The following is a 21454-nucleotide window of genomic DNA, read 5'->3' on the forward strand; positions in this document are numbered from 1 at the left end:
CTGACGGAAATCGTGAGTGCGGCGCTGACCAATCTCCATCAGCTCCACAGAGATTAAGGGAGCAGAACAGTCATGCGCGGCAGTCTCCTTCATTTGTCTGACGGACCCCTCGTTTAAGTGATATGGCCTTACTTTTGTTCATGGGAAAATCCCTTAAAAAAATGATGCCAACATAAACAAGACATTCCGAAAATTTTAGTTATTTACTAATTTAAGAGTTTAGTGGGGAAGATTCATCAGGGTTTGTGCACAAGTTTTCTGGCGCGCAAGCCCTGAAATAGGGACAATTTCTTGTGTAATTATGGTGTGCTCGGCTGCGGAGTCCTACTTCCTACTGTTCTACTTCTGCGCACTTCCTATTGCCAGCACCAGGAATTGCTCAGGCTGTGCAATTCTACGCCAGGTTGAAGCCTCCTGATAGACCTGCCAGGTGCTGGGGTTCCCATTATATGCTGGTGCACCATGCCATGGTAAATGCCCTCCATTGTGTCACAAAAACATTATTTCAAAATCAAAAAGTGTTTATCATCATTACCTAGAGTGACACACGTCAGATTGGCATAATAGAGTGGGGTCGGGAAGGTGAAAGCTGGTTTTGGCAATCGGCAATTTGGCAATCGGTTAATCCAAAGGTTCTTTGAATCAGATTATGAGGCGGTGGATCCTGCCATACCATGGTACACACCAGGTTTCTGAATCCTTTGTTGAACCAGTTTTGACCATTTGACCAAGGGTTCTCTTTTTATAAGCAATGATCTTTATTCTGGGGAATCAATCACTTACTGGTTCTGCTGATGTTATAGTTCTCGTTGTCGTAGTTGAGTCTCCCTCCTTCATCCGTATCGGAATGCTCTTCCCTGCCATAGTGCTTCTCATTTTCACTGCTCCGATCCCGGCTGGACAAAGATCTTCGTCTCCGTCTTTTTCTTCTGTAACTTCTTGGAGCGGGCACTCCGATGTAGATGGAGTGGTAATCTGGAGAGATGCCAGAGAGGTATTGTAAGTCCCTATCAATATAGCATTTACTTTATATAATGCTGTAGACTCACCCTCTTCATCTTCATATCTCTTCCTGGAGCCGCCAATGTCATCATCCATTGTATCCTAAACACTAAAACAGAAAACACAAAGCGACAAAGCATCAGGGGATTGTTCCTAAACGGAACAGCTTCACGAGTATTGAGAGAAACCCCAATGTGCAGTTATTGGATCTTGGTGGATTTATGGCTTTAGACATTTGGACTTATATGTTATTACCTTATATATTACAAGATGTGGCGTTTATGTGGAGTTTCTATGTAAGATTATATTAGTACCCACCATTGAGAACTACAAAAAAAATTGTCATATCAAGAGCAAGAAGTGCATGCGTGTTATCCACTATTTTAGGATTCTGTGGTGTTGATTTTGCAATATATTTTAGAGGTCCACATATGAGAATCTGCTTTTATCATTTAAAATATTTCAGCTTTTACTTTGTGGACAGAGTGGATACATCTGACTGATACACATTTTCGGTAAATCACTACTTAGCTAAGCTGCAGAGACTGGGACTGAATCAACTAATAATGGCTAATAATGACTATATAGCAACATATACAGTAAATCAGTCTGATGTCCTCATACACATGCAGGCTTGGCTCGGACAAGTGTGCATGTGTTCTGAACGTGGGGAGAGAATGGGGCACATTTACTTACCCGGTCCCGTCGCGACCCCGCTTCGGACGGTCCGCCAAAGACGAAGTCCGGCGCGATTTACATAGCTCGTGCGCCCGATTTCCTGCATCCGTTGCTTCTGCGCCGAGTTCAGCATCTTCTTCCCGGTGCTTGCAAGTGCGTGTCTTGCGACACAATTTCCGATTTTAAATGCCGCGCGTGGTGTGAATCCGTTGGATCGTCCAACGGCCTGTCCACCGATTTGTGATTGCGTGCGGCAAAATCCCCTGTTAAATGCGGCGCATCTCGGAAATCGTCGGGAAACCAGACGAAAATCCGCTCCGCGGACCCTTAGTAAGTGAGCTCCAATGTCTTGCAATTGAACAGCCCGATCCCAATTTTCGGGATTTAGCAAAAAGCTGAACAACCCCATACACAGTGGATGTTCAGCTGATCCCTTTAAATATGGCAGATTTGGATAATATGTATTTTAAGTGCATGGTCACTGATCTACAAACATGAAGAAGTGAACTCCAATCTCACCCTTGAATCTTTATAACCCGCTACTTAATTAAAGAGGTTTTCCAGCCCCAAAACGATTACCAACCTATCTAACGAAAAGACAATTAATAAGTGATTGGTTGGGGTGCAACACCTTATATCCAAAGTTTTTAAATGTTCCCCTCAAATTTTCTGGTGAGTGGAAGATTAAAAACAAAGAACATTTGATCTAGTCCCAAAAAACTAGAACATCTAAAGCAGCCTTCCTCACCATCTGCCACACATTCTGTTACAAAACAAGTGGAAGTTACTACTTTAGCAGTTACTTGGATTCCTACTTGATCACAATGTACTTAAAACTTTATAAATAATTCTAAAGAGCCTGAAGGACTCTGGGGATGTTCCCAGAGCCCCTCTGTGCGCCAGATTCACAGGCTGTCAGACTGTCTTACTCTCCCCCCTATGTGCCCTCATTAATTACCCCCCTCCCTCTGCCTGATGTAATCTCACTGCAGCAGAAGAAGTTTCAACACACAGTGGGAGGGGGTTGCTCCTGCACACTGTAACAGCCTGTGAATCTGCAGAACACAGGTGCTCTGGTAACACCCCCAGCAGCCATTCTGTTTCATTAGTATAATTTTACCAGTGCCTGGATCTATGAGTAAGTGTTTCTGGTTTATCATGCTTGATTTTGTCCTATAAGTGACTAATAAGCCACAAGTCACATTATTATATTTATAAGTGTGTGATATTTGATAAGATCTGATTGTCTTCAACTGTTGATTATCAAAATAACAAGAGCATTGGTGATCTGGGGCCGACCTACAGCATTGGCTATGATCTATATACGGTAGCTAAATATATATGGGAAATTTGAAACTACTGGGAACCAAACAATTATTTACTGCTCTATCAGATCCTAGAATATGGAATGACACATGGAGTTCCATGGAACTACACTAATCCTTGTGCACCTTTTCAATAATTGTCTCGGTTCAAGGAAACACATGTAGTATAAGAATACAATGGTGTGATCATTTCCTCGTAGACAGGATCCCCAATACAAGCTGGATTAACAAAGAGAGGCAGTGCAAGTATATGGACATGGTATTGCAAAAATCAATGCAGATTTTCACGCTGGTACATTGCCTATTTATTCCTACAGGACTTGTAATTAGTTTCTGTAAAATGTATATTGACCTTCACACATGGCTGCCGGTATATAACGTTGACTAGCGGAGGCACCACAATCAATGTCCCCCGGGGTGACATTGAAGGGTTCCTGTCTGCCGGACGTCACATGCTTTTATTTGCAATCAAATTCTGTCTTTCATTGAAAGAAAGTTCACATGTTTATTGAAGTAGTAGGAACGTAGGACAATCCAATCCTGGATGAATGATCATGTTTCCAAAGTTTCAGAACTAGTGCATCATTTACACAAGTCATGTCAGGTTACAAATGGTTAATTCATGTAGATATTTACTTTGTATAACAATTATGATATCTACAGTATGTGTCATCATAACTTTTTATGATCAATCCCCCAAACTCTTTCCATTTTCTATGCTTCATTATACAAGCTCCAATATGCGCATAAATCACGTCTCTACCATGTACCTATCAGCACTCTACAAATCCCAACTCTACATCACGGTTTCTAAATCCAGTCCTCAATGAATTCTGATTGAATGGACCCAGGTTGTTGGTCTGTTCTAACACACCTGGGCAGGAGTCCTTGCATCATGCAGAAATATGATGCAAGGACTCCCTGTCTTCTGGCCGAACAGCAGTGCAGATACTGTAACAGTTAATACAGAAACAACGCTGCAGTTTGACAAGGAGAGAGAGAATCTTTGCATCATATTTCTGTATAATGCAAGGACTCCTATCCTGTACACGGTATACAGTCCATAGGATTAAACAACATACAGGAATGTTTCCATGTGCAGCTGGCTTTACCGTGAAACAGCGAGAAATCCCCCATATTATTCATATATCATAGCAGGAAGCTACGATCGGCCTCAACAATCGAAAAGAAAAAAAAATGTCTCCCTTAATAATTCTTTATATAGCGCACACAGATTACGCAGCGCTGCACAAAGCATGTCAAATTGGTCCCTGTCCCCATGGGGCTCACAATCTAATCAACCTAACTATATATTTTGGAGTGTGGGAGGAGACCGGAGGACCCGGAGGAAACTCACGCAAAACACGGAGAGAACATACAAACTCTTTGCAGATGTTGACCTGGTGGGATTCGAACCCAGGACCCCAGTGCTGCAAGGCACAAGTGCTACTCACTCAGCCACCGTGCTGCCCTAACCCTTTTAACCTGAATGATACAAAAGTAAAAAATCAGAGCTGCTATTTTAAAGTCTTTTTGAAAATTGAATGAGAAGAGAAACAATATTTGTTCGCTTTGTGTCCAAATATACCATCAATAAAAACTACAGCTCAGCCAGGAAAAAACAAGCCCTCACATTGTTCTATAGACAAATTACAAAGTTTCAGATACTTTTTCCATTACCACCGATCTAAAAAACTGTAAATAAAAATTGATCAAAAAGTTGTATGTTTACCTAAAATGTAGCATCTTATAAACATGTTACATACAATAAGTAGTGTGCCGACTTCTTGATTGATTGATGGTGAGATTGCATCTAGGAGTTTCCTTCCCACACAAAATATTTCATTGATGTGCATTGCTTTTTTTCTATTTATGTTATATACAAGCCCTCATATTATTTGTGAGACACTGAAGGGGTTAACTGTGGATGGGCGGTATGTTTCCCCTAGGTTTTGCTATTATGCAAGGCCTTAGTGCTGAGTTTGGGTTGTCCAGCACCTTGGACACAGGTGGTGGGAACAGCCCAATCAGCCTGCATAAAGCAGCTCAGCAGAGCTGAGAGTGTGGTCTCTCTGAGTGGAGGCTGGAGAGCACACAGCCCTGACCTCTGTGCCTGGAGCAGCCAAGTATTTTTGTTAGTGGTGAGTCAGAGAACCATTGTTTAGTTAGCACCCTGACGGGTAGGATATTATTTTGTTTTGATGCCTGATTGTGAAGGCTGTTTTATTTTGTTCCTGCTGAAATAAACGCAGGCTAGACCTGTTTTGGACTGTACTTTGGTGTCACTGTCGTGAACTGCATCACAGCACCCCGCTACCACGGTCTCTACTGGGCCAAATCTCCCACATATTAAATTAGTGCAAAAAATGGTACCAAGGAGTGAAAAAAAAAAGTTATGAAAAATCCTAAAAGCCCAAGAGTGAAAGGAAATCTACCATCAAAATCCATCATGATAAACCAGGGACACTTACTCATAGATCCAGGCACCGTGACTGTGCTAATCTTCTTATATGTATTATCCATAGTCTCCTCTCTTCCATTGTGTGCTGAAACTTCCTCTGCTGCAGTGAGATTACATCAGACAGAGGGAAGGGGAAGAATTGAGGGAGCAGGGGGAAGGGAGGGACAGTGTAACAGCCTGTGTATCTACAGCACAGAGGGGCTCTGGTAACATCCTCATTAACATAATTTTAAAAGTTGATTTTAAAGGAAGGAGGCCACGAATAACAAATATAAGAAGATTACCATAGTCAGTGTGCCTGGGTCTATGAGTAAGTGTCCCTGGTTTATCATGATGGATTTTGATGGTAGATTTCCTTTAATGAATCCCAGGAACCCCCAGTGGAGCCTGCAGAGGTCTCCATAAGGAGCTTTCTACTAATAAATTGATTGTCGCGACCTACAGTTGGCTTCAAAATCTCCGAATGGAATTGCCTTTTGCTCGACCTCCGGAACCCGTTATTGTGTCAGAGAATGGGGCAGCCTGAGCGGATAGTCCCTTGGATCATGTACACATAGTAGTACTACAGCAGTGTATACTAGTAGCCAAAACACCACCAAGCAGCACCTGTCAGGAAACAAGTATCCAGAAACAACCCCATCCCCCGGAGTGGAATTTTTTTTTTTTTTTGTTTCAGGTATTCATGTAGAAACAGAGAAAAAATAAAAAGAATATTTTGTGACAAGCAACAACAGGAGAATTCAAACATTAAAAACATACAAAAACAAATGTGAAGATGCCAAGAAGAAGTCACATATACACCAGCGTATTATAATCCTAATTGTATATAATCCCATTATCAATAATATCAAAAACAACTGGGTGGCCACATAACTCTTAAAAAAGCCAATTGGAAAGTCAATGCAAAGAGTTGGAGGTTTTGAGGATAAGTAATGGCAGAGATATCTTATACAATCTGTCATAGCATTGATGTCCCTGGTACTAGACCCCATAGCTTACTATGAGAGCTCCCTATTACTAGGCTATAGGTGTGACATACAGACAGATGGTTAATATCCAATAGTCTCCGAGAGCCGTCATTCCCTCCTGCATGTCCCTACAGGAAAACTGCTAAACACTAAGAAAGAGCAGATTCTACATAATGACCTATGTGGAGGCAGCGTGTTATAGAGCAGGAGAAGGTGAGCAGTTTGTACCTAGTGTCCTATCTGCAGGTAGTATTTTATAGAGCAGGAGAAGCTGAGCAGATTATACATGCTGTGGCAGATTTACTTACCCAGTCCTGTCGCGATCCCGCAGTGCGTTGTCCGACGAGGATTTGGGTCTGCCGGCATTCACTAAGATCGTGCGCCCGATATCCAGCCGCTGAGGTCCGCTGGAGTTCACCTTCTTCTTCCCGGTGCTTGTAAGTGCTTGTCTTGTGACACAATTCTAAATCTTAAACCCCGCGGGTTGTCCAAATCCGTCGGGTTGTCCGCCCCTCTGATTTCTGTCGCGTACAAGCCGGCGCGATGCGCCAAAATCCCGGGGCAATTCGTTGCAAAGCGGAAATCGTTGGGAAACCTGACGAAAATGTACTCTGCGGACCCTTAGTAAACAAACATTATGTTATAGAGCAGGAGGAGCTGAGCATTTTGTACATGGTGTCCTTTCTGCAGGTAGCATTGTATAGAGCAGGAGGAGCTGGGCAGTTTGTACAAAGTGTCCTACAAAAAGGCAGCATTTTATAGAGCAGGAGAAGCTGAGCAGTTTGTACATGGTGTCCTATAAGAAGGCAGCTTTTTATGGAGCAGGAGGAGCTGAGCAGATTGTACATAGAGCCCTATCTGCAGGTATCATGTTATAGAGCAGGAGGAGCTGAACACATTGCACATGCACAATTGTTGGTACCCCACGTTTAATGAAAGAAAAACCCACAATGGTCATAGAAATAACTTGAATCTGAGAAAAATAAAAATAAATTACATTTCTAGACATTGCTTTTCAACCAGGCATCAACACATTTTTTTAAAAAGCTAAAACTCATGAAACCGGCCTGGACAGAAATGATGGTTCCCTTAACTTAATATTTTGTTGCACAACCTTGTGAGGCAATCGCTGCAATCACATGATTTCTGTAACTGCCAATGAGAGGTCTGCACCTCTCACCAGGTATTTGGGCCCCTCCTCATGAGCAAACTGCTCCAGTTGTCTGGGGTGTGAAGGGGCCTTTTCCAGACACCACGTGCCTAGCCTTTTCTTGGGGCCTGGAGGCAGCCGGGGCCCAGAATACCGGGTGTGACCTAGGGGGCGCTGATGTCACGGTGCTTGGTATGGGGACCGGAGGGCTGTCCTACAGCCTGGCAGCCCTCTAGCTGGTGGTGTGTGCAAGAAATATGGAGGGAGAGGCTGATGTACTGGTTCTCCCTGGGGCAACCCCTGAGTGTCTGTAAGATAAGTCCCTGGGTAATGGATGGGGAGCCCGTGGTGGTAAGCGGCCGTATCCAGGGATCAGACGGAGGCAACGTTGTGCAAATTAACTCACGGTTCTTTATTGAACAGGTGGCAAGCAACGGGCCAGAACGGTCAACAGCAGATTCTGGTACTGGAGTGGTCGTGGAAAGGGGTCCTCAGGAATATGCACCAGCCTGGTAGTAGATGCAGGCTGGGAGAATTGAGATGGAGCTGTGTCCATACTGTGGAAGCTGCAGCTCTGGATCTGAGTCTCCTGACTCTTGTCCTGGGATTGGGTTCTGTGACAACACTCCACACTCTATCTCTCTCTATCTTCACTCAGACCATGAGATCAGACTGCTGACAGGCAAATAAGACCATGTGCTCCCAATGCACAGGGGTTTTATACTCCCCCTGGTCAGGTGGTATCACCTCTCCAATCATACTCCAGCTTACAATACAGCCATATAATTGGATAACATCTTACACCCATTTAACTATTTCCTTTCCAGACAGAGGCTACAGTTGCTATTACAGAATGACCAGGTAATGGAATCTTCATAGAGGGTTTTGCGACTCACCCTAACAACTCCTGACCTGGAGAGGGTGCTATTCGCAACTACCAGCCTGCCTATGTATTGGCAGGGGTGTTGCACATTTTTAACCTACTTCCAAAGATGCTCAATAGGATTTAGGTCAGGGCTCACAGACGTCACTTTAGAATAGTCTGATGTTTTCCTCTCAGCCATTCTTGGGTGTTTTAAAGGGAACCTGTCACCAGAGACCTTATTTTCACTGAAGACAGGTTGCAGAAGCTTATTACACCTGCAGTGCAAAAATGTCTTTCTGCCTTTTCTAAGCATTTGCATTACAATATAATTGTGTGTTATAACTTACCTTGCACCCTGACAAAATCCTGGGGTAGTCCCAGGGGTTGGGCTTTGGTTTGGATGCATTTCAAAAAACATGTGACTAGTCTGTGTTACTCACTCCCAGGGCCGTTTCTAGCCTTTTTGCTGCCTGAGCTCCCCCCAAATATAGTAAATATCCTTAATATAATCACCTTAGTAAATTATAGTATGTACAGTATCCACAACTTATTAAATATACCAGAACCCCTGAACTGATTACATACAGGATCCCATTATTAATATAAAGTCCAACTACGGCCTCCAAATACATACTCCCCAATTATATACATTATTCCATATACAGCCTTCCAGTTAATTAAAAATTTAGACCTCAAAAAATGGATCAATTCATTTAACTATATCCAACCACACCACCCCCTCTGTAGATAGTATATACAACCACCCTCCAGCACATAGTAGGGTATACAGCTCCCCCAGCACAGGGTTGCAGATGTGGCCCTGCTCACTCCTCAGCTCTCAGCCCCCACACAATTATATTGTAATGCAAATGCTTAGAAAAGGCAGAGAGGCATCTTTGCACCGCAGGTGTCATGGGCTTTTTGTCTTTAGTGAAAATTAGGTCCCTGGTGACAGGTTCCGTTTAAGCTGTGTGTTTTGGATCATTATCCTGAGACCAAGCTTTCTGACACTCGGTAGCACATTTCTCTAGAATCCCTTGAGATTTCATAGTACCCTGCACAGATTCAAGACATCCTGTGCCAGATGCAGCGAAGCAGCTCCATGTGTCACAGTAGGGACAGTGTAGTTTTCAAGATATGCTTCATTTTATTCATCTGTGAACATAAAACTGATGCGCCCTACCAAAAAGTTAGATTTTAGTCTCATCAGTCCATAGGACATTTTCCTCGAAGCTTTGTGGCTTGTCAACATGTAGTTTTGCAAATTTCAGTCTTTTCTATGATTTGTTTTCAGCAATGGAGTCCTCCATGGTCGTCTCCCATTTAGTCCACTTTGGCTCAAACAACGACGGATCATTGATTTGTCGTCAATTTTCCACATGTACAGCACAGTGACTAGGTGTAGTCCTATATACAGCACAGTGAGTAGCTGTACCCTATATACAGCACAGTGAGTAACCATACCCTATATACAGCACAGTGAGTGTCCCTATCCCTATTAACAGCAGTGACTAGGTGTAGTCCTATATACAGCACAGTGACTAGGTGTAGTCCTATATACAGCACAGTGAGTAGCTGTACCCTATATACAGCACAGTGAGTAGCTGTACCCTATATACAGCACAGTGAGTAGCTGTACCCTATATACAGCACAGTGAGGAGCTGTAGTCCTATATACAGCACAGTGAGTAGCTGTACCCTATAAACAGCACAGTGAGGAGCTGTAGTCCTACATACAGCGCAGTAAGTAGCTGTAGCCCTATATACAGCACAGTAAGTAGCTGTAGACCTATATACAGCAGTGAGTAGCTGTACCCTATATACAGCACAGGGAGTAGCTGTAGCCCTATATACAGCACAGTGAGTAACTGTGGCCCTATATACAGCACAGTGAGTAGATGTGGCCCTATATACAGCACAATGAGTGGCTGTATCCCTATATACAGCACAGTGACTAGGTGTAGTCCTATATACAGCACAGTGACTAGGTGTAGTCCTATATACAGCACAGTGAGTAGCTGTGGTCCTATATACAGCACAGTGAGTAGCTGTACCCTATATACAGCACAGTGAGTAGCGGTAGCCCTATACACAGCACAGTGACTAGGTGTAGCCCTATATACAGCACAGTGAGTAGCTGTGGTCCTATATACAGCACAGTGAGGAGCTGTAGCCCTATATACAGCACAGTGAGTAGCTGTACCCTATATACAGCACAGTGAGTAGCTGTACCCTATATACAGCACAGTGAGTAGCTGTAGCCCTATATACAGCACAGTGAGTAGCTGTACCCTATATACAGCAGTGAGTAGCTGTAGCCCTATATACAGCACAGTGAGTAGCTGTAGCCCTATATACAGCACAGTGAGTGTCCCTATCCCTATATACAGCACAGTGAGTAGCTATATACCATATATACAGCACAGTGAGTAGCTTTAGCCCTATACACAGCACAGTGAGTACATGTAGCCCTATATACAGCACAGTGAGTAGCTGTACCCTATATACAGCACAGTGAGTAGCTGTAGCCCTATATACAGCACAGGGAGTAGCTGTAGCCCTATATACAGCACAGTGAGTAACTGTGGCCCTATATACAGCACAGTGAGTAGATGTGGCCCTATATACAGCACAATGAGTGGCTGTATCCCTATATACAGCACAGTGACTAGGTGTAGTCCTATATACAGCACAGTGACTAGGTGTAGTCCTATATACAGCACAATGAGTGGCTGTATCCCTATATACAGCACAGTGAGGAGCTGTACCCTATATACAGCACAGTGACTAGGTGTAGTCCTATATACAGCACAATGAGTAGCTGTACCCTATATACAGCACAGTGAGTAGCTGTACCCTATATACAGCACAGTGAGTAGCTGTACCCTATATACAGCACAGTGAGGAGCTGTACCCTATAAACAGCACAGTGAGGAGCTGTAGTCCTACATACAGCGCAGTAAGTAGCTGTAGCCCTATATACAGCACAGTAAGTAGCTGTAGACCTATATACAGCCAAATGGGTAGCTGTATCCCTATATACAGCACAGTGAGTAACTGTAGCCCTATATACAGCAGTGAGTAGCTGTACCCTATATACAGCACAGTGAGTAACTGTAGCCATATATACAGCACAGTGACTAGGTGTAGTCCTATATACAGCACAGTGAGTAGCTGTACCCTATATACAGCACAGTGAGTAACCATACCCTATATACAGCACAGTGAGTGGCCCTATCCCTATTAACAGCAGTGACTAGGTGTAGTCCTATATACAGCACAGTGACTAGGTGTAGTCCTATATACAGCACAATGAGTAGCTGTACCCTATATACAGCACAGTGAGTAGCTGTACCCTACATACAGCACAGTGAGTAGCTCTACCCTATATACAGCACAGTGAGTAGCTGTACCCTATATACAGCACAGTGAGGAGCTGTAGTCCTATATACAGCACAGTGAGTAGCTGTAGTCCTATATACAGCACAGTGAGTAGCTGTACCCTATAAACAGCACAGTGAGGAGCTGTAGTCCTACATACAGCGCAGTAAGTAGCTGTAGCCCTATATACAGCACAGTAAGTAGCTGTAGACCTATATACAGCCCAATGGGTAGCTGTATCCCTATATACAGCACAGTGAGTAACTGCAGCCCTATATACAGCAGTGAGTAGCTGTACCCTATATACAGCACAGTGAGTAACTGTAGCCATATATACAGCACAGTGACTAGGTGTAGTCCTATATACAGCACAGTGAGTAGCTGTACCCTATATACAGCACAGTGAGTAACCATACCCTATATACAGCACAGTGAGTGGCTGTACCCTATATACAGCACAGTGAGTAGCTGTAGCCCTATATACAGCACAGGGAGTAGCTGTAGCCCTATATACAGCACAGTGAGTAACTGTGGCCCTATATACAGCACAGTGAGTAGATGTGGCCCTATATACAGCACAATGAGTGGCTGTATCCCTATATACAGCACAGTGACTAGGTGTAGTCCTATATACAGCACAGTGACTAGGTGTAGTCCTATATACAGCACAATGAGTGGCTGTATCCCTATATACAGCACAGTGAGGAGCTGTACCCTATATACAGCACAGTGACTAGGTGTAGTCCTATATACAGCACAATGAGTAGCTGTACCCTATATACAGCACAGTGAGTAGCTGTACCCTATATACAGCACAGTGAGTAGCTGTACCCTATATACAGCACAGTGAGTAGCTGTACCCTATATACAGCACAGTGAGGAGCTGTACCCTATAAACAGCACAGTGAGGAGCTGTAGTCCTACATACAGCGCAGTAAGTAGCTGTAGCCCTATATACAGCACAATAAGTAGCTGTAGACCTATATACAGCCAAATGGGTAGCTGTATCCCTATATACAGCACAGTGAGTAACTGTAGCCCTATATACAGCAGTGAGTAGCTGTACCCTATATACAGCACAGTGAGTAACTGTAGCCATATATACAGCACAGTGACTAGGTGTAGTCCTATATACAGCACAGTGAGTAGCTGTACCCTATATACAGCACAGTGAGTAACCATACCCTATATACAGCACAGTGAGTGGCCCTATCCCTATTAACAGCAGTGACTAGGTGTAGTCCTATATACAGCACAGTGACTAGGTGTAGTCCTATATACAGCACAATGAGTAGCTGTACCCTATATACAGCACAGTGAGTAGCTGTACCCTACATACAGCACAGTGAGTAGCTCTACCCTATATACAGCACAGTGAGTAGCTGTACCCTATATACAGCACAGTGAGGAGCTGTAGTCCTATATACAGCACAGTGAGTAGCTGTAGTCCTATATACAGCACAGTGAGTAGCTGTAGTCCTATATACAGCACAGTGAGTAGCTGTACCCTATATACAGCACAGTGAGTAGCTGTACCCTATAAACAGCACAGTGAGGAGCTGTAGTCCTACATACAGCGCAGTAAGTAGCTGTAGCCCTATATACAGCACAGTAAGTAGCTGTAGACCTATATACAGCCCAATGGGTAGCTGTATCCCTATATACAGCACAGTGAGTAACTGCAGCCCTATATACAGCAGTGAGTAGCTGTACCCTATATACAGCACAGTGAGTAACTGTAGCCATATATACAGCACAGTGACTAGGTGTAGTCCTATATACAGCACAGTGAGTAGCTGTACCCTATATACAGCACAGTGAGTAACCATACCCTATATACAGCACAGTGAGTGGCCCTATCCCTATTAACAGCAGTGACTAGGTGTAGTCCTATTTACAGCACAGTTTGTAGCTGTACCCTATATACAGCACAGTGAGCAGCTGTACCCTATATACATCACAGTGAGTAGCTGTAGCCATATATACAGCACATTGAGTGGCTGTGTCCCTATATACAGCACAGTGACTAGGTGTAGTCCTATATACAGCACAGTGACTAGGTGTAGTCCTATATACAGCACAGTGACTAGGTGTAGTCCTATATACAGCACAGTTCAATGCTCACATTGTTTTCAGGGAACCATCATTTCTGTCCAGGCCTGTTTCATGAATTACTAAAAATTCTGTTGAAGCATGGTTGAAAAGCAATGTCTGCCTTCCATTTGTTCATTTTCATAGAAATTTAATTTATTTTTTGCCTTTGTCATATTAAAGTTACTTCTGTGACCGTTGTGGGTCTTTCTTCATTAAACGAGGGGGAACAACCATTTTGTCCATGTGTATAGTACCTCATCTGCCGGTAGCATGTTATAGAGCCGGAGGGGCTGGGTATATTGTATATAGTGTCCTATCTGCAGGAAGTATGTTATAGGGCAGGAGGAGCTGGGCAGAATGTATATAGTGTGCTCTCTGCAGGCAGCATGTTATAGAGCAGGTGGAGCTGAGCAGATTGTACATAGTGTCATATCTACAGGTAGCAGGTTATAGAGCAGGAGGGACTGGGTATATTGTATATAGTGTCCTATCTGCAGGAAGTATGTTATAGAGCAGGAGGAGCTGGGCAGAATGTATATAGTGTGCTATCTGCAGGCAGCATGTTATAGAGCAGGTGGAGCTGAGCAGATTGTACATAGTGTCATATCTACAGGTAGCATGTTATAGAGCAGGAGGGACTGGGTATATTGTATATAGTGTCCTATCTGCAGGAAGTATGTTATAGAGCAGGAGGAGCTGGGCAGAATGTATATAGTGTGCTATCTGCAGGCAGCATGTTATAGAGAAGGAGACGCTGAGCAGAGTGTACATAGTGTCATATCTACAGGTAGCATGTTATAGAGCAGGAGGAGCTGGGAAGATTGTACACAGTGTCATATCTACAGGCAGTATGTTATGGAGCAGGAGGAGCTGGGAAGATTGTACATAGTGTCATATCTGCAGGCAGCATGTTATAGAGCAGGAGGAGCTAAGAAGATTGAGTTTAAATATCTGCTAATTTATCTTTTTTTTTTATCAACTCTTTATTTATTTTCATTTTTTCTTATACAAGTTAATTTTCACAAATAAGGTAGCCCTAAGTAGGGCACACAGATGAGTTTTCACTCCTGTCGCAGCAGGAGGACTGCCAGATTATACTGCATGTGAAATAGCGTATTACCAACCAAAGTTATATAAAATTCAAAACATCAATAAACCAGAATTGTAAACCAAAACTAGTATTCCCGTTTCACTTAGAGCATTACAAAAGGAAGGCAAGTAGAGCAGCTGACAATATTATCTAGGCGTATAGGTTATACAAAAATTATCCGAGGTGGACCAAACCACGTCAAACTTATCCATCTGGTTATTAATTTGCTGTCAAGTGCTCCATCAATCGTATGTCCTTAATTCGATTGAATAGGTCTAGAGCAGAAGGTGGAGCAGGCTTTTTCCAGAACAGGGATATTAGGCACTTGGCAGCTGTGAGTATATGAAGGAGCAGTCTGGCGCTTGGACCCATTACGGTGGCAGGTATCAGATTGAGTAGATGTACTGCAGGGTCCAAAGGGATATCTATTCCTAGTAAATCAATAACTAGTTGCCTAACTGAGTTCCAATGAGATCGGATGAAAGGACAACTCCAAAAAATGTGCATCAGAGAACCCTCAGCCGCGCCACACCTCCAACACACATTCGGGATATCAGTGTTGAATTTGTGGAGCAACTCTGGTGTGTGATACCAATTCATTAGGATTTTGATTTGGTTTTCCATGTAGAGGGTGTTAACAGAAGCTTTCCTTGCTCTGGACCAAATAATTTCCAATTGTGCCCTGGAGAATTTGGTACCCACCCATGATTCCCACTTATCCATGTATTTGTGTGACACTTGGTCCCTGGGGTGTTAAGGAGTCCATAGATATTAGAGATTAGGCCTTTACTAGATGGGCCGCTAGCACAAATCAGCTCAAAAGGGGTAGGCCGTGGTGCTAGATCAGAGCCTAAGGTAGCCGTAATGTAGCGTCTAATTTGTTGATAGGTAAATAGACCTCCCGCCAATTCAGGGTGCCTACCCACCAGTGTAGAGAATGGAAGAATCTGCTTTGTGTGGGCATCTACACTCACCGGCCACTTTATTAGGTACACCATACTAGTAACGGGTTGGACCCCCTTTTGCCTTCAGAACTGCCTCAATTCTTCGTGGCATAGATTCAACAAGGTGCTGGAAGCATTCCTCAGAGATTTTGGTCCATATTGACATGATGGCATCACACAGTTGCCGCAGATTTGTCGGCTGCACATCCATGATGTGAATCTCCCGTTCCACCACACCCCAAAGATGCTCTATTGGATTGAGATCTGGTGACTGTGGAGGCCATTTGAGTCCAGTGACCTCATTGTCATGTTCAAGAAACCAGTCTGAGATGATTCCAGCTTTATGACATGGCGCATTATTCTGCTGAAAGTAGCCATCAGATGTTGGATACATTGTGGTCATAAAGGGATGGACATGGTCAGCAACAATACTCAGGTAGGCTGTGGCGTTGCAACGATGCTCAGTTGGTACCAAGGGGCCCAAAGAGTGCCAAGAAAATATTCCCCACACCATGACACCACCACCACCAGCCTGAACCGTTGATACAAGGCAGGATGGATCCATGCTTTCATGTTGTTGACGCCAAATTCTGACCCTACCAACTGAATGTCGCAGCAGAAATCGAGACTCATCAGACCAGGCAACGTTTTTCCAATCTTCTACTGTCCAATTTCGATGAGCTTGTGCAAATTGCAGCCTCAGTTTCCTGTTCTTAGCTGAAAGGAGTGGCACCCGGTGTGGTCTTCTGCTGCTGTAGCCCATCTGCCTCAAAGTTCGACGTACTGTGCGTTCAGAGATGCTCTTCTGCCTACCTTGGTTGTAACGGGTGGTGATTTGAGTCATTGTTGCCTTTCTATCAGCTCGAACCAGTCTGCCCATTCTCCTCTGACCTCTGGCAACAACAAGGCATTTCCGCCCACAGAACTGCCGCTCACTGGATGTTTTTTCTTTTTCGGACCATTCTCTGTAAACCCTAGAGATGCTTGTGCGTGAAAATCCCAGTAGATCAGCAGTTTCTGAAATACTCAGACCAGCCCTTCTGGCACCAACAACCAATCCACGTTCAAAGGGACTCAAATCACCTTTCTTCCCCATACTGATGCTCGGTTTGAACTACAGGAGATTGTCTTGACCATGTCTACAGGCCTAAATGCACAGAGTTGCCGCCATGTGATTGGCTGATTAGAAATTAAGTGTTAACGAGCAATTGGAGAGGTGTACCTAATAAAGTGGCCGGTGAGTGTATATTTATCATTTAATAGTCCAGTGGGTGGTCCTTCTCCTTGGCTTCCCTGTATGATTGCAAGATATAAATAAATGAAACTTTTTCTTCAGGAAATTCATTTATGTATAGTTACATTTAATATTACACTTATGTAACTTGCTAGAGACCTACAGAAACTGTTCCAATAGGAAGGTTTAGAAGGGGTGTCAGGTATTTGGTTAGAGTAAGGAAAAGGTCATCTGCCAATACTTAATATTTATTATGTACTGCAGTATTACTGCGGTTATCAGACTTGGCGGATAATGGAGTTGGTTACTTGCTATTACAATTTCTTTAAAGCATTATGGTTATTATGGTTAATAAATTGGGGTCCAGGAGAAGGACAGATTGGACTTCATCTGTGATTCTACAATGTTGAGATCTGGGGCTTGCTATGCACTTTTCCATTCCAATACTGGACCTTCGTCTGGCTGCTGTATTGTAAAACAAGCGTTCAGACTATAGGGAGGACAAAAACTGATGGCCGACGAATTCTAGGGGTTTATAAAGGCATAAACTCTTTGTAATTGGGAACATCAGTCTTGTCTATTGATACATATGACAACATTATAATAGTATAAGTTTACATGGGGCAGATTTGTAGCAGAATTTTCTATGTCGTTCCAATTTTTTTCAGTATTTGGAATGAATTTAAAGTTGTGTTTTATATAAAGTGAAGGTCGAGGTGTGCGGGTGGCCAAGGGGAAGGAGACTCCTTATCTGTGTCCGGAGAAGATGAGCAGTGTCTATGTGATGCTCATCTCTTTATAAATTCTGAGGTTCTCACATCAGAATGCGAGGATGTTAATGGAAAGTTTCCATCTATTTTAAAATGAGTTCTTATATCTATGAGTACAGTCTGATATTGCAGATACAATAAGCAGTTCTGTATACATGGAATCGGTCTATGGTGCAGTGTTGGCTGAACCTCATTCACTCCCTCGGCTGCTCCATTCACTGGCTGCTTGTTTATTCCGCTCGGTTGTAATTCCCTTCTCATGTCTGACATTCTTTATGATCGGGAAGCATCTCATCCACGGAATATCCCAATGCTCCATACAGGGTTACATGGGACAGACAGATGAGTTGCCTGCTGTATACTGGGTATACGTGTACAATATAGCCAAGTATTTCCTAACTCACTGCACACTTGTAACCTTCCCATGTGATGGGGTTTACTCATTGGTTTTAAAGGGGACACTGTCACTCTGACACTGTCACTGTCACCGTCATACTACTACTCCCCAAAGATAGGAAATGAAAGTAATTTCTAGAGTTTCCTCTTTTATGTGAAATCTCATCTGTTTAGCTGTTATGTGAAAATGAGCACAGAAGAGTCATATTTCACCTGAGATGAGTCAAATTTAGAGGCTGCAGGGGGAGTGTCACTTCAGACGTATATCTATATTAAGGGTGCATTCACAAGAACGTATGTCCTGCGCCATGGAGAGGAGGAGGGTTGACCCCTCTCCATAGAGATACACGGCACACGGTGCCCTAACACAGAGAAAGATAGGACATGTCCTATCTTTTCCCCGTGTACAGAATGGTACGGTGCTGCACTGTACCGCTCCGTGCGCCCATTGCCGGCCTATGGGGCACGTATATCATCTCAAAGATAAGAATTTCATCTTTCAGATAACATGTGGCTCTGTGAGCAACAAAACAGGAGATATAGGTGTTATAAGGAGCTGTGCACCTGTGTGACATCACATGACCATGGACCAGTGTTTATCTGTTTTGTAGCTCCCAGAGCCACATGTGATCTGAAAGATGAAATTCTTATCTTCGAGATGACACCATGCAGCATTTTTCTATGTTATTTGGAATGGAAGACTCTTGACTTATCCATCCTTTTTAGGGCGCATTCACACAACCGTTGGGGGAGGTATATACGTGCCCGATAGGCCGGCAATGGGTGCACGGAGCAGTACAGTGCAGCACCATATCCTATCTTTCTCTGTGTTAGGGCACCATGCGCCGTGTATCTCTATGGAGAGGGGTCAACCCTTCTTCTCTCCATGGCACCGGACATAAGTTTGTGTGAATGCGCCCTTAATATGGATATACTTCTGAAGTGACACTCCCCCTGCAGCCTCTAAATTTGACTCATCTCAGATAAAGTATGACTCTTCTCGGTTCATTTTCACATGACTTTGGAGGATTGTTAGATTGTAATCTCTTGCGAGTAGAGCACTTCTATTGTCTTATTTTATTTGTATATATGCACTGTAATCTGCAAAGCACTACTGAATATTACGGTGATATATAAAAAATATTATTATTATAGGATAATTTTTAAAAGTAAATGGGTCAAATTTTCATAAAAGTACATTTTGTACCCCACCTGATGGGGCTAGAAGTTTAATGGAGTAAAGCCTGGTGACAAGTTCCCTTTAAGAACAATGGGCACATTTACTTACCCGCCCCTGCCACGTTCCCCGATCCGGAATGTCAGACTGGAATGCACTATGCCGCGATTCACTTAGATCGGGCGCCCAATTTTCTGCATGTGTCGCTTCCCTGCTCAGGTCCGCCGGAGTTCACCTTCTTCTTCCCGGATGTTTTATGTTGCATGTTTTGCAACACAATTTTAAAGTTAAATCCTGTGCTCAGCCCAAATCAGTCGGATCGCCCGACGGCATGCTCCCCAATTTCTGTCGCATGAAAGCCACCGCAATAGCCTGAATCCGATCGGATGCGTCACAATCCCCTTCTAAATAGCTCTCACAGCATCGCAAATCCCGAAAATTTCCAAAATCCGACAAAAGTGTGTTCCACAGTCCCTAAGTAAATAAGCCCCAATATATTACATTATGATGTGGGGAAGTAAGTAACTCAAAAAATCTCTGAACATCATCTAAACTATTGTCCCTACACAATCCATCCAATTTCCCATACATGTTATATTCCTGGAGCCTCTCAAAACTGGAATATTAGATAATGGAGTGATCAGGGATAGGAATTTTAAGGGTCATAATTCATAGGAATGAAAAAACACAAGTTGATCAAGTAACCCTTCGGTGATCACATGGCAAAACAACCCCCATAACCCAGGATCTTAATAAATCTCCAGCCTCAAGTTGCTGCTTGTAACATGATATAAGCAGGGAATTAACCAGGACTCATTGCATAATTCCTACTTAACCTCTTGTAGTATGGACTCATCCATCTCTACATTGTGTAACTTCACTTAAGATGGATCAGCGTAGATCATCCATAACATCACAAAAAATTAGATCTATTCAAGTGAAGGAACTTTAAGGAATTGCCTTTGGATACAACGTTACATGCTCCAATGTGAGTTTAAAATCCTGACGACTACTTCCCCAATCTCCCCTCCAGGCTCATATCTGTCTGACAAGATGTAGATAAAGGAATATAGGAATCATTGTGGTCTGTATATGATCACTTACCTCAGTGCCCGCTGCAGGCAGGGCAGATGACACAACACTGGCACAGATAGCTCGGATGCTCTGGGCATGAAGAGCAGGGACTTGCTGGGAGCCTGGTGACAATAGACTCAGGCAGTGTGAGAATTGACTGCTGATGCCAAAGGTCTGTCACTGCCCAGATTACAATTTGGTTTTGGGGCATTGACTTTCAGAATACATCCCATCATGCCTCTGGGCAGCATCACATTTAGAGAGGAGATACATACATGGCTCATAAACATAGAAGGAAGACAACAACAAGGACCTCCATAACGTATAACCTGCAAGTACAAAAGATATTTTAAGAAACGTTATACGACATATATACTGGCCTGGTATTCTGGATTAGAGGATGTTAGAAATAAATTCCTAAATCTATTTGTTATCTATCTCAATAGCAAAAACAGGACTCCAACAGGCAAAAAATATAGTGGAAAAAAGTTCTTCCTTTATTCCAAATTGAGCGATATTTTGGCTCTTACATGAACTCATGTAAGAGACAAATTGTGGCTCAATAAGATATAAAGGAACAACTTTTTTCCACTATATTTTTTGCCTGTTCGAGTCCTTTTTTTTCTGTTGATACTTGGAGGACCTAAGGCCTGGCCCTGGGATATGTTCACCGATCATTTTCATTGTTCGGTTGTGCTGCTTGGACTCTCCTTTGCGTAAGTATATATGTATCTATTTATCTATCTATCTGTCTATTTATTTATCTATGTATCTATCTATCTGTCTGTCTTTCTATCAATTCAATTCAAAGAAGCTTTATTGGTAGGACCAAATACAATTTAGCT

General features: G+C 43.2%; 1 protein-coding gene across 3 annotated transcripts in view; it reads right to left on the reverse strand.

The window, feature by feature from the left end:
• Nucleotides 1-20779, reverse strand: part of SLC4A5 (solute carrier family 4 member 5) — an 81450-nt gene extending 60671 nt beyond the window's left edge. For all 3 annotated transcript variants that reach the window (XM_072148833.1, XM_072148832.1, XM_072148831.1), the window contains exons 1-3: nucleotides 20640-20779; nucleotides 1050-1111; nucleotides 784-975 (exon numbers count right to left, since the gene is read on the reverse strand). In XM_072148833.1, the coding sequence (XP_072004934.1) occupies nucleotides 784-975; nucleotides 1050-1098 (241 nt within the window). In that variant the 5' untranslated portion in view covers nucleotides 1099-1111; nucleotides 20640-20779. The remainder of the gene's footprint in view (nucleotides 1-783; nucleotides 976-1049; nucleotides 1112-20639) is intronic.
• Between the last annotated feature and the right edge of the window lie 675 nt (nucleotides 20780-21454).

The sequence above is a fragment of the Engystomops pustulosus genome, chromosome 4 (assembly GCF_040894005.1).
Source record: "Engystomops pustulosus chromosome 4, aEngPut4.maternal, whole genome shotgun sequence".
Classification (NCBI taxonomy): domain Eukaryota; kingdom Metazoa; phylum Chordata; class Amphibia; order Anura; family Leptodactylidae; genus Engystomops; species Engystomops pustulosus.